The sequence below is a fragment of the Electrona antarctica genome (genome assembly GCF_951216825.1).
Source record: "Electrona antarctica genome assembly, contig: SUPER_10_unloc_1, whole genome shotgun sequence".
Classification (NCBI taxonomy): domain Eukaryota; kingdom Metazoa; phylum Chordata; class Actinopteri; order Myctophiformes; family Myctophidae; genus Electrona; species Electrona antarctica.
In genome coordinates, this window is record NW_027638778.1 from 418,413 (window position 1) to 430,912 (window position 12,500).

The 12,500-nt window shown below is 46.8% G+C and overlaps 1 protein-coding gene across 1 annotated transcript in view; it reads left to right on the forward strand.

The window, feature by feature from the left end:
* The first annotated feature begins 8,868 nt into the window (after positions 1-8,868).
* Positions 8,869-12,500, forward strand: part of LOC306931775 (E3 ubiquitin-protein ligase UBR2-like) — a 33,139-nt gene continuing 29,507 nt past the window's right edge. Inside the window, exons 1-4 of the mRNA XM_079532408.1 lie at positions 8,869-8,945; positions 9,866-10,035; positions 11,470-11,669; positions 12,384-12,477. Coding sequence (XP_079388534.1) covers positions 8,886-8,945; positions 9,866-10,035; positions 11,470-11,669; positions 12,384-12,477 — 524 coding nt within the window. The 5' untranslated portion in view covers positions 8,869-8,885. The remainder of the gene's footprint in view (positions 8,946-9,865; positions 10,036-11,469; positions 11,670-12,383; positions 12,478-12,500) is intronic.

Genomic DNA, 12,500 nt, shown 5'->3' on the forward strand with positions numbered 1-12,500 from the left:
ACATGTAGTTTGTTGGTGTGGTCTCCATGGTAACATGTAGTTTGGTGTGGTCTCCAATGTAGTTTGTTGTGGTCTCCATGGTAACATGTAGTTTGTTGTGGTCTCCATGGTAACATGTAGTTTGGGTGTGGTCTCCATGGTAACATGTAGTTTGGTGTGGTCTCCATGGTAACATGTAGTTTTGGTGTGGTCTCCATGGTAACATGTAGTTTGTTGTGGTCTCCATGGTAACATGTAGTTTTGTGTGTGGTCTCCATGGTAACATGTAGTTTGTTGTGGTCTCCATGGTAACATGTAGTTTGTTGTGGTCTCCATGGTAACATGTAGTTTTGTTGTGGTCTCCATGGTAACATGTAGTTTTGTTGTGGTCTCCATGGTAACATGTAGTTTGTTGTGGTCTCCATGGTAACATGTAGTTTGTTGGTTGTGGTCTCCATGGTAACATGTAGTTTGTGTTGTGGTCTCCATGGTAACATGTAGTTTGGTGTGGTCTCCATGGTAACATGTAGTTTGTTGGTGTGGTCTCCATGGTAACATGTAGTTTGTTGTTGTGGTCTCCATGGTAACATGTAGTTTGTTGGTGTGGTCTCCATGGTAACATGTAGTTTGTTGTTGTGGTCTCCATGGTAACATGTAGTTTGTTGGTGTGGTCTCCATGGTAACATGTAGTTTGTTGTTGTGGTCTCCATGGTAACATGTAGTTTGTTGTTGTGGTCTCCATGGTAACATGTAGTTTGTTGTGGTCTCCATGGTAACATGTAGTTTGTTGGTGTGGTCTCCATGGTAACATGTAGTTTGTTGTTGTGGTCTCCATGGTAACATGTAGTTTGTTGGTGTGGTCTCCATGGTAACATGTAGTTTGTTGTTGTGGTCTCCATGGTAACATGTAGTTTGTTGTTGTGGTCTCCATGGTAACATGTAGTTTGTTGTGGTCTCCATGGTAACATGTAGTTTGTTGTTGTGGTCTCCATGGTAACATGTAGTTTGGTGTGGTCTCCATGGTAACATGTAGTTTGTTGTGGTCTCCATGGTAACATGTAGTTTGTTGTTGTGGTCTCCATGGTAACATGTAGTTTGTTGTTGTGGTCTACATGGTAACATGTAGTTTGTTGGTTGTGGTCTCCATGGTAACATGTAGTTTGTTGTGGTCTCCATGGTAACATGTAGTTTGTTGTTGTCTCCATGGTAACATGTAGTTTGGTGTGGTCTCCATGGTAACATGTAGTTTGTTTGTGGTCTCCATGGTAACATGTAGTTTGTTGTTGTGGTCTCCATGGTAACATGTAGTTTGGTGTGGTCTCCATGGTAACATGTAGTTTGTTGTGGTCTCCATGGTAACATGTAGTTTGTTGTGGTCTCCATGGTAACATGTAGTTTGTGTTGTGGTCTCCATGGTAACATGTAGTTTGTTGTTGTGGTCTCCATGGTAACATGTAGTTTGTTGTGGTCTCCATGGTAACATGTAGTTTGTTGTGGTCTCCCATGGTAACATGTAGTTTGTGTTGTGGTCTCCATTGTAACATGTAGTTTGTTGTTGTGGTCTCCATGGTAACATGTAGTTTGTTGTTGTGGTCTCCATGGTAACATGTAGTTTGTTGTGGTCTCCATGGTAACATGTAGTTTGTTGTTGTGGTCTCCATGGTAACATGTAGTTTGTTGTGGTCTCCATGGTAACATGTAGTTTGTTGTTGTGGTCTCCATGGTAACATGTAGTTTGTTGTTGTGGTCTCCATGGTAACATGTAGTTTGTTGTGGTCTCCATGGTAACATGTAGTTTGTTGTTGTGGTCTCCATGGTAACATGTAGTTTGTTGGTGTGGTCTCCATGGTAACATGTAGTTTGTTGTGGTCTCCATGGTAACATGTAGTTTGGTGTGGTCTCCATGGTAACATGTAGTTTGGTGTGGTCTCCATGGTAACATGTAGTTTGTTGTGGTCTCCATGGGTAACATGTAGTTTGTTGTTGTGTCTCCATGGTAACATGTAGTTTGTTGTGGTCTCCATGGTAACATGTAGTTTGGTGTGGTCTCCATGGTAACATGTAGTTTGTTGTTGTGGTCTCCATGGTAACATGTAGTTTGTTGTGTGGTCTCCATGGTAACATGTAGTTTGGTGTGGTCTCCATGGTAACATGTAGTTTGTTGTGGTCTCCATGGTAACATGTAGTTTGTTGTTGTGGTCTCCATGGTAACATGTAGTTTGTTGTTGTGGTCTCCATGGTAACATGTAGTTTGGTGTGGTCTCCATGGTAACATGTAGTTTGTTGTGGTCTCCATGGTAACATGTAGTTTGTTGTGGTCTCCATGGTAACATGTAGTTTGTTGTGGTCTCCATGGTAACATGTAGTTTGGTGTGGTCTCCATGGTAACATGTAGTTTGTTGTGGTCTCCATGGTAACATGTAGTTTGGTGTGGTCTCCATGGTAACATGTAGTTTGGAGTGGTCTCCATGGTAACATGTAGTTTGGTGTGGTCTCCATGGTAACATGTAGTTTGTTGTTGTGGTCTCCATGGTAACATGTAGTTTGTTGTGGTCTCCATGGTAACATGTAGTTTGTTGTTGTGGTCTCCATGGTAACATGTAGTTTGTTGTGGTCTCCATGGTAACATGTAGTTTGGTGTGGTCTCCATGGTAACATGTAGTTTGTTGTGGTCTCCATGGTAACATGTCGTTTGTTGTTGTGGTCTCCATGGTAACATGTAGTTTGTTGTTGTGGTCTCCATGGTAACATGTAGTTTGTTGTTGTGGTCTCCATGGTAACATGTAGTTTGGTGTGGTCTCCATGGTAACATGTAGTTTGGTGTGGTCTCCATGGTAACATGTAGTTTGTTGTGGTCTCCATGGTAACATGTAGTTTGTTGTTGTGGTCTCCATGGTAACATGTAGTTTGTTGGTGTGGTCTCCATGGTAACATGTAGTTTGGTGTGGTCTCCATGGTAAAATGTAGTTTGTTGTGGTCTCCATGGTAACATGTAGTTTGTTGTGGTCTCCATGGTAACATGTAGTTTGGTGTGGTCTCCATGGTAACATGTAGTTTGGTGTGGTCTCCATGGTAACATGTAGTTTTGGTGTGGTCTCCATGGTAACATGTAGTTTGTTGTGGTCTCCATGGTAACATGTAGTTTGGTGTGGTCTCCATGGTAACATGTAGTTTGTTGTGGTCTCCATGGTAACATGTAGTTTGTTGTGGTCTCCATGGTAACATGTAGTTTGTTGTGGTCTCCATGGTAACATGTAGTTTTGTGTGGTCTCCATGGTAACATGTAGTTTGTTGTGGTCTCCATGGTAACATGTAGTTTGTTGGTGTGGTCTCCATGGTAACATGTAGTTTGGTGTGGTCTCCATGGTAACATGTAGTTTGGTGTGGTCTCCATGGTAACATGTAGTTTGTTGGTGTGGTCTCCATGGTAACATGTAGTTTGTTGTTGTGGTCTCCATGGTAACATGTAGTTTGTTGGTGTGGTCTCCATGGTAACATGTAGTTTGTTGTTGTGGTCTCCATGGTAACATGTAGTTTGTTGGTGTGGTCTCCATGGTAACATGTAGTTTGTTGTTGTGGTCTCCATGGTAACATGTAGTTTGTTGTTGTGGTCTCCATGGTAACATGTAGTTTGTTGTGGTCTCCATGGTAACATGTAGTTTGTTGGTGTGGTCTCCATGGTAACATGTAGTTTGTTGTTGTGGTCTCCATGGTAACATGTAGTTTGTTGGTGTGGTCTCCATGGTAACATGTAGTTTGTTGTGGTCTCCATGGTAACATGTAGTTTGTTGTGGTCTCCATGGTAACATGTAGTTTGTTGTTGTGGTCTCCATGGTAACATGTAGTTTGTTGTTGTGGTCTCCATGGTAACATGTAGTTTGGTGTGGTCTCCATGGTAACATGTAGTTTGTTGTGGTCTCCATGGTAACATGTAGTTTGGTGTGGTCTCCATGGTAACATGTAGTTTGTTGTGGTCTCCATGGTAACATGTAGTTTGTTGTTGTGGTCTCCATGGTAACATGTAGTTTGTTGTGGTCTCCATGGTAACATGTAGTTTGTTGTTGTGGTCTCCATGGTAACATGTAGTTTGGTGTGGTCTCCATGGTAACATGTAGTTTGTTGTGGTCTCCATGGTAACATGTAGTTTGGTGTGGTCTCCATGGTAACATGTAGTTTGTTGTGGTCTCCATGGTAACATGTAGTTTGTTGTTGTGGTCTCCATGGTAACATGTAGTTTGTTGTGGTCTCCATGGTAACATGTAGTTTGTTGTTGTGGTCTCCATGGTAACATGTAGTTTGGTGTGGTCTCCATGGTAACATGTAGTTTGTTGTGGTCTCCATGGTAACATGTAGTTTGGTGTGGTCTCCATGGTAACATGTAGTTTGTTGTGGTCTCCATGGTAACATGTAGTTTGTTGTTGTGGTCTCCATGGTAACATGTAGTTTGTTGTGGTCTCCATGGTAACATGTAGTTTGTTGTGGTCTCCATGGTAACATGTAGTTTGTTGTGGTCTCCATGGTAACATGTAGTTTGTTGTGGTCTCCATGGTAACATGTAGTTTGTTGTGGTCTCCATGGTAACATGTAGTTTGTTGTGGTCTCCATGGTAACATGTAGTTTGGTGTGGTCTCCATGGTAACATGTAGTTTGGTGTGGTCTCCATGGTAACATGTAGTTTGTTGTGGTCTCCATGGTAACATGTAGTTTGTTGTTGTGGTCTCCATGGTAACATGTAGTTTGTTGTGGTCTCCATGGTAACATGTAGTTTGGTGTGGTCTCCATGGTAACATGTAGTTTGTTGTGGTCTCCATGGTAACATGTAGTTTGTTGTTGTGGTCTCCATGGTAACATGTAGTTTGTTGTTGTGGTCTCCATGGTAACATGTAGTTTGTTGTTGTGGTCTCCATGGTAACATGTAGTTTGGTGTGGTCTCCATGGTAACATGTAGTTTGGTGTGGTCTCCATGGTAACATGTAGTTTGGTGTGGTCTCCATGGTAACATGTAGTTTGTTGGTGTGGTCTCCATGGTAACATGTAGTTTGTTGTTGTGGTCTCCATGGTAACATGTAGTTTGTTGGTGTGGTCTCCATGGTAACATGTAGTTTGTTGTTGTGGTCTCCATGGTAACATGTAGTTTGTTGGTGTGGTCTCCATGGTAACATGTAGTTTGTTGTTGTGGTCTCCATGGTAACATGTAGTTTGTTGTTGTGGTCTCCATGGTAACATGTAGTTTGTTGTGGTCTCCATGGTAACATGTAGTTTGTTGGTGTGGTCTCCATGGTAACATGTAGTTTGTTGTTGTGGTCTCCATGGTAACATGTAGTTTGTTGGTGTGGTCTCCATGGTAACATGTAGTTTGTTGTGGTCTCCATGGTAACATGTAGTTTGTTGTGGTCTCCATGGTAACATGTAGTTTGTTGTTGTGGTCTCCATGGTAACATGTAGTTTGTTGTTGTGGTCTCCATGGTAACATGTAGTTTGGTGTGGTCTCCATGGTAACATGTAGTTTGTTGTGGTCTCCATGGTAACATGTAGTTTGTTGTTGTGGTCTCCATGGTAACATGTAGTTTGTTGTGGTCTCCATGGTAACATGTAGTTTGTTGTTGTGGTCTCCATGGTAACATGTAGTTTGGTGTGGTCTCCATGGTAACATGTAGTTTGTTGTGGTCTCCATGGTAACATGTAGTTTGGTGTGGTCTCCATGGTAACATGTAGTTTGTTGTGGTCTCCATGGTAACATGTAGTTTGTTGTGGTCTCCATGGTAACATGTAGTTTGGTGTGGTCTCCATGGTAACATGTAGTTTGTTGTGGTCTCCATGGTAACATGTAGTTTGTTGTGGTCTCCATGGTAACATGTAGTTTGTTGGTGTGGTCTCCATGGTAACATGTAGTTTGTTGTTGTGGTCTCCATGGTAACATGTAGTTTGTTGTTGTGGTCTCCATGGTAACATGTAGTTTGTTGTGGTCTCCATGGTAACATGTAGTTTGTTGTGGTCTCCATGGTAACATGTAGTTTGTTGTTGTGGTCTCCATGGTAACATGTAGTTTGGTGTGGTCTCCATGGTAACATGTAGTTTGTTGTGGTCTCCATGGTAACATGTAGTTTGGTGTGGTCTCCATGGTAACATGTAGTTTGTTGTGGTCTCCATGGTAACATGTAGTTTGGTGTGGTCTCCATGGTAACATGTAGTTTGTTGTGGTCTCCATGGTAACATGTAGTTTGGTGTGGTCTCCATGGTAACATGTAGTTTGTTGTGGTCTCCATGGTAACATGTAGTTTGTTGTTGTGGTCTCCATGGTAACATGTAGTTTGTTGTGGTCTCCATGGTAACATGTAGTTTGTTGTGGTCTCCATGGTAACATGTAGTTTGTTGTGGTCTCCATGGTAACATGTAGTTTGTTGTTGTGGTCTCCATGGTAACATGTAGTTTGGTGTGGTCTCCATGGTAACATGTAGTTTGTTGTGGTCTCCATGGTAACATGTAGTTTGTTGTTGTGGTCTCCATGGTAACATGTAGTTTGTTGTGGTCTCCATGGTAACATGTAGTTTGTTGTTGTGGTCTCCATGGTAACATGTAGTTTGGTGTGGTCTCCATGGTAACATGTAGTTTGGTGTGGTCTCCATGGTAACATGTAGTTTGGTGTGGTCTCCATGGTAACATGTAGTTTGGTGTGGTCTCCATGGTAACATGTAGTTTGTTGTGGTCTCCATGGTAACATGTAGTTTGTTGGTGTGGTCTCCATGGTAACATGTAGTTTGTTGTTGTGGTCTCCATGGTAACATGTAGTTTGTTGTTGTGGTCTCCATGGTAACATGTAGTTTGTTGTGGTCTCCATGGTAACATGTAGTTTGTTGTGGTCTCCATGGTAACATGTAGTTTGTTGTTGTGGTCTCCATGGTAACATGTAGTTTGGTGTGGTCTCCATGGTAACATGTAGTTTGTTGTGGTCTCCATGGTAACATGTAGTTTGGTGTGGTCTCCATGGTAACATGTAGTTTGTTGTGGTCTCCATGGTAACATGTAGTTTGGTGTGGTCTCCATGGTAACATGTAGTTTGTTGTGGTCTCCATGGTAACATGTAGTTTGTTGTTGTGGTCTCCATGGTAACATGTAGTTTGTTGTGGTCTCCATGGTAACATGTAGTTTGGTGTGGTCTCCATGGTAACATGTAGTTTGTTGTGGTCTCCATGGTAACATGTAGTTTGTTGTGGTCTCCATGGTAACATGTAGTTTGTTGTTGTGGTCTCCATGGTAACATGTAGTTTGGTGTGGTCTCCATGGTAACATGTAGTTTGTTGTGGTCTCCATGGTAACATGTAGTTTGTTGTTGTGGTCTCCATGGTAACATGTAGTTTGTTGTGGTCTCCATGGTAACATGTAGTTTGTTGTTGTGGTCTCCATGGTAACATGTAGTTTGGTGTGGTCTCCATGGTAACATGTAGTTTGGTGTGGTCTCCATGGTAACATGTAGTTTGGTGTGGTCTCCATGGTAACATGTAGTTTGGTGTGGTCTCCATGGTAACATGTAGTTTGTTGTGGTCTCCATGGTAACATGTAGTTTGTTGGTGTGGTCTCCATGGTAACATGTAGTTTGTTGTTGTGGTCTCCATGGTAACATGTAGTTTGTTGTTGTGGTCTCCATGGTAACATGTAGTTTGTTGTGGTCTCCATGGTAACATGTAGTTTGTTGTGGTCTCCATGGTAACATGTAGTTTGTTGTTGTGGTCTCCATGGTAACATGTAGTTTGTTGTTGTGGTCTCCATGGTAACATGTAGTTTGTTGTGGTCTCCATGGTAACATGTAGTTTGTTGTGGTCTCCATGGTAACATGTAGTTTGTTGTGGTCTCCATGGTAACATGTAGTTTGTTGTTGTGGTCTCCATGGTAACATGTAGTTTGGTGTGGTCTCCATGGTAACATGTAGTTTGTTGTGGTCTCCATGGTAACATGTAGTTTGGTGTGGTCTCCATGGTAACATGTAGTTTGTTGTGGTCTCCATGGTAACATGTAGTTTGTTGTGGTCTCCATGGTAACATGTAGTTTGTTGTTGTGGTCTCCATGGTAACATGTAGTTTGTTGTTGTGGTCTACATGGTAACATGTAGTTTGTTGTTGTGGTCTCCATGGTAACATGTAGTTTGGTGTGGTCTCCATGGTAACATGTAGTTTGTTGTGGTCTCCATGGTAACATGTAGTTTGTTGTGGTCTCCATGGTAACATGTAGTTTGGTGTGGTCTCCATGGTAACATGTAGTTTGTTGTGGTCTCCATGGTAACATGTAGTTTGTTGTGGTCTCCATGGTAACATGTAGTTTGTTGTGGTCTCCATGGTAACATGTAGTTTGTTGTGGTCTCCATGGTAACATGTAGTTTGGTGTGGTCTCCATGGTAACATGTAGTTTGTTGTGGTCTCCATGGTAACATGTAGTTTGTTGTTGTGGTCTCCATGGTAACATGTAGTTTGTTGGTGTGGTCTCCATGGTAACATGTAGTTTGTTGTGGTCACCATGGTAACATGTAGTTTGTTGTGGTCTCCATGGTAACATGTAGTTTGTTGTGGTCTCCATGGTAACATGTAGTTTGTTGTGGTCTCCATGGTAACATGTAGTTTGGTGTGGTCTCCATGGTAACATGTAGTTTGTTGTGGTCTCCATGGTAACATGTAGTTTGGTGTGGTCTCCATGGTAACATGTAGTTTGGTGTGGTCTCCATGGTAACATGTAGTTTGTTGTGGTCTCCATGGTAACATGTAGTTTGTTGTTGTGGTCTCCATGGTAACATGTAGTTTGGTGTGGTCTCCATGGTAACATGTAGTTTGTTGTGGTCTCCATGGTAACATGTAGTTTGTTGTGGTCTCCATGGTAACATGTAGTTTGTTTTCCAGGTCGTCTCCAGCAACAAAACCATGAGGGAGAGATCGGCCTCCACGTCTGCCGACACCAGCAACACACACACGCACGACCAGGTCTGACACACGCGCACACACACACACACACACACACACACACACACACACACACACACACACACACACACACACACACACACACACGCACCCCTGGGGCGGCTGTGGCTCAAGAGGTAGAGCAGGTCGTCCAATGATCCATGGGTCGGCGGTTCGAATCCCGGCTCCTCCTGTCTACATGTCGAAGTGTCCTTGAGCAAGACACTGAACCCCAAATTGCTCCCGATGTGCTGGTTGGTACCTTGCATGGCTTCCGCTGCCATCGGTGTATGAATGTGTGTGTGAATGGGTGAATGTAATGCACAATCTATGTAAAGCACCTTGGATAAAGGCTCTATATAAATGCACCATTTACTATATAAATGCACCATTTACACAGGGCTGGGCGATATGACGACATCTATCGTATCGTCGATAGAAAAGGTCTATCGTTTATATCGCCGTGTCGCAAAACAAGCAGTATTTTCTGTCAGACAGACACTCTGCTGACTACATACAGACGAGGTTCAGAGCGGGGCAACACTGAAGTTAACCTCTCTCTCTCTCTCTCTCTCTCTCTCTCTCTCTCTCTCTCTCTCTCTCTCTCTCTCTCTCTCTCTCGCTCACAGATCTACAAGCTCCCGTGAGCTTGTAGATCTGCTATTTTCAGCATGCAAACAGTGTAAAATGACTCATACTGGATCTCTTGTCCACTAGTCCCTTCCTGACATTTTAGTCTAGTTTTTATTTGTTGACGAAATTGTGAATATATTTAGTCTTACTAGTCATCGTAGCTTAGTGTTCATTTAGTTTCCAGTTAGTTTTCGTCCGTGGACCAAAAAAGGGGTAGTCGACGAACATTTTTACCATAGTTTTAGTCGAGGAAATCAACAACTGACCGCAGCGGCGGCGGTGGTGTGTGTTTCTGTCGCCCCCTGCAGGCGCTGCGGGACAAGGACAAGGCGGAGAGGAAGAGGAAGGCGGAGCTAGCGCGCGCGCGGCGGGAGAAGATCATGGCTCAGATGTCTGAGATGCAGAAGAGCTTCATCAACGACAACCGGGAGCTGTTTGAGCAGAGCCTGGACGACAGGGACCCCCCTGTTACTGACAGGTAGGCTGATGACCCCCCAGGGACCCCCTGTTACTGACAGGTAGGCTGAGGACCCCCCAGGGACCCCCCTGTTACTGACAGGTAGGCTGAGGACCCCCCAGGGACCCCCCTGTTACTGACAGGTAGGCTGAGGACCCCCCAGGGACCCCCTGTTACTGATAGGTAGGCTGAGGGACCCCCCAGGGACCCCCCTGTTACTGACAGGTAGGATGAGGACCCCCCAGGGACCCCCCTGTTACTGACAGGTAGGCTGAGGACCCCCCAGGGACCCCCCTGTTACTGACAGGTAGGCTGAGGACCCCCCAGGGACCCCCCTGTTACTGACAGGTAGGCTGAGGACCCCCCAGGGACCCCCCTGTTACTGACAGGTAGGCTGAGGGACCCCCCAGGGACCCCCCTGTTACTGACAGGTAGGCTGAGGACCCCCCAGGGACCCCTGTTACTGACAGGTAGGCTGAGGGACCCCCTAGGGACCCCTGTTACTGACAGGTAGGCTGAGGGACCCCCTGTTACTGACAGGTAGGCTGAGGGACCCCCTAGGGACCCCTGTTACTGACAGGTAGGCTGAGGGACCCCCCAGGGACCCCCCTGTTACTGACAGGTAGGCTGAGGGACCCCCCAGGGACCCCCTGTTACTGACAGGTAGGCTGAGGGACCCCCCAGGGACCCCCTGTTACTGACAGGTAGGCTGAGGGACCCCCCAGGGACCCCCTGTTACTGACAGGTAGGCTGAGGGACCCCCTAGGGACCCCTGTTACTGACAGGTAGGCTGAGGGACCCCCTAGGGACCCCTGTTACTGACAGGTAGGCTGAGGACCCCCCAGGGACCCCCTGTTACTGACAGGTAGGCTGAGGGACCCCCTAGGGACCCCTGTTACTGACAGGTAGGCTGAGGGACCCCCCTGTTACTGACAGGTAGGCTGAGGACCCCCCAGGGACCCCCCTGTTACTGACAGGTAGGCTGAGGGACCCCCTAGGGACCCCTGTTACTGACAGGTAGGCTGAGGACCCCCCCAGGGACCCCCCTGTTACTGACAGGTACTGTTACTGTGGACCCCCTGTTACTGTACTCTCCCACAGCGCCCCCTGCAGCATGGTTCCAGAGGTGTGCGTGGCTCTAACCTGTCCCCCTCTCCCACAGAGTCCCCTGCAGCATGGTTCCAGAGGTGTGCGTAACTCTAACCTGTCCCCCTCTCCCACAGCGCTCCCAGCATGGTTCCAGAGGTGTGCGTAACTCTAACCTGTCCCCCTCTCCCACAGCGCTCCCAGCATGGTTCCAGAGGTGTGCGTAACTCTAACCTGTCCCCCTCTCCCACAGCGCTCCCAGCATGGTTCCAGAGGTGTGCGTAACTCTAACCTGTCCCCCTCTCCCACAGCGCTCCCAGCATGGTTCCAGAGGTGTGCGTAACTCTAACCTGTCCCCCTTTCCCCCAGCGCTCCCAGCATGGTTCCAGAGGTCCAGGTGTGCGTGGGCCCGGGACGGGGCGGCCCTAACGAGCAGCAGCTGGTCACCTGCATCCTGTGCCAGGAGCAGCAGGAGGTCAGAGGTCACGGCCAGGCCATGGTGCTGGCCGCCTTCGTCCAGCGATCCACCGTCATGTCGCAGAACAGGGCCACGCCCCTGCCACACCCAGGTACCGTAGCCACACCCCTAACCACACCTGCCACACCCAGGTACCGTAGCCACACCCCTAACCACGCCCCTGCCACACCCATGTACCGTAGCCACGCCCTTAACAACGCCCCTGCCACATCCATGTACCATAGCCACACCCCTAACCACGCCCCATGTCACACCCCTGTCACACACATGCACCGTAGCCACACCCCTAACCACACCCCTGCCACACACAGGTACCGTAGCCACGCCCCTGCCACACCCAGGTACCGTAACCATGCCCCTAACCACGCCCCATGTCACACCCCTAACCACACCCCTGCCACACCCATGCATCGTAACCATGCCCCTAACCACACCCCTGTCACGCCCATGTACCATAAGCACACCCCTAACCACGCCCCTGTCACACACATGCACCGTAGCCACGCCCATAACCACGTCCCCTGCCACACCCAGGTACCGTAGCAACGCCCATGCCACACCCAGGTACCGTAGCCACGCCCATGCCACACCCAGGTACCGTAGCCACGCCCATGCCACACCCAGGTACCGTAGCCACGCCCCTGCCACACCCAGGTACCGTAGCCACGCCCCTGCCACACCCAGGTACCGTAGCCACGCCCCTGCCACACCCAGGTACCGTAGCCCTCTGTTCTATCATAAGAACATGCATAGTATATATGCATATTAATATAAATTAATATTTTATATTTAATATCTTTAACAGAACATCATGATCCTCTGTTTTCGCACCCTGACCTGAACTGTGGAACTCACACAGGGAGCTGTGGTCACATCATGCACGCCTCCTGCTGGCAGAGGTGAGTACTGCGACAGCACCGCT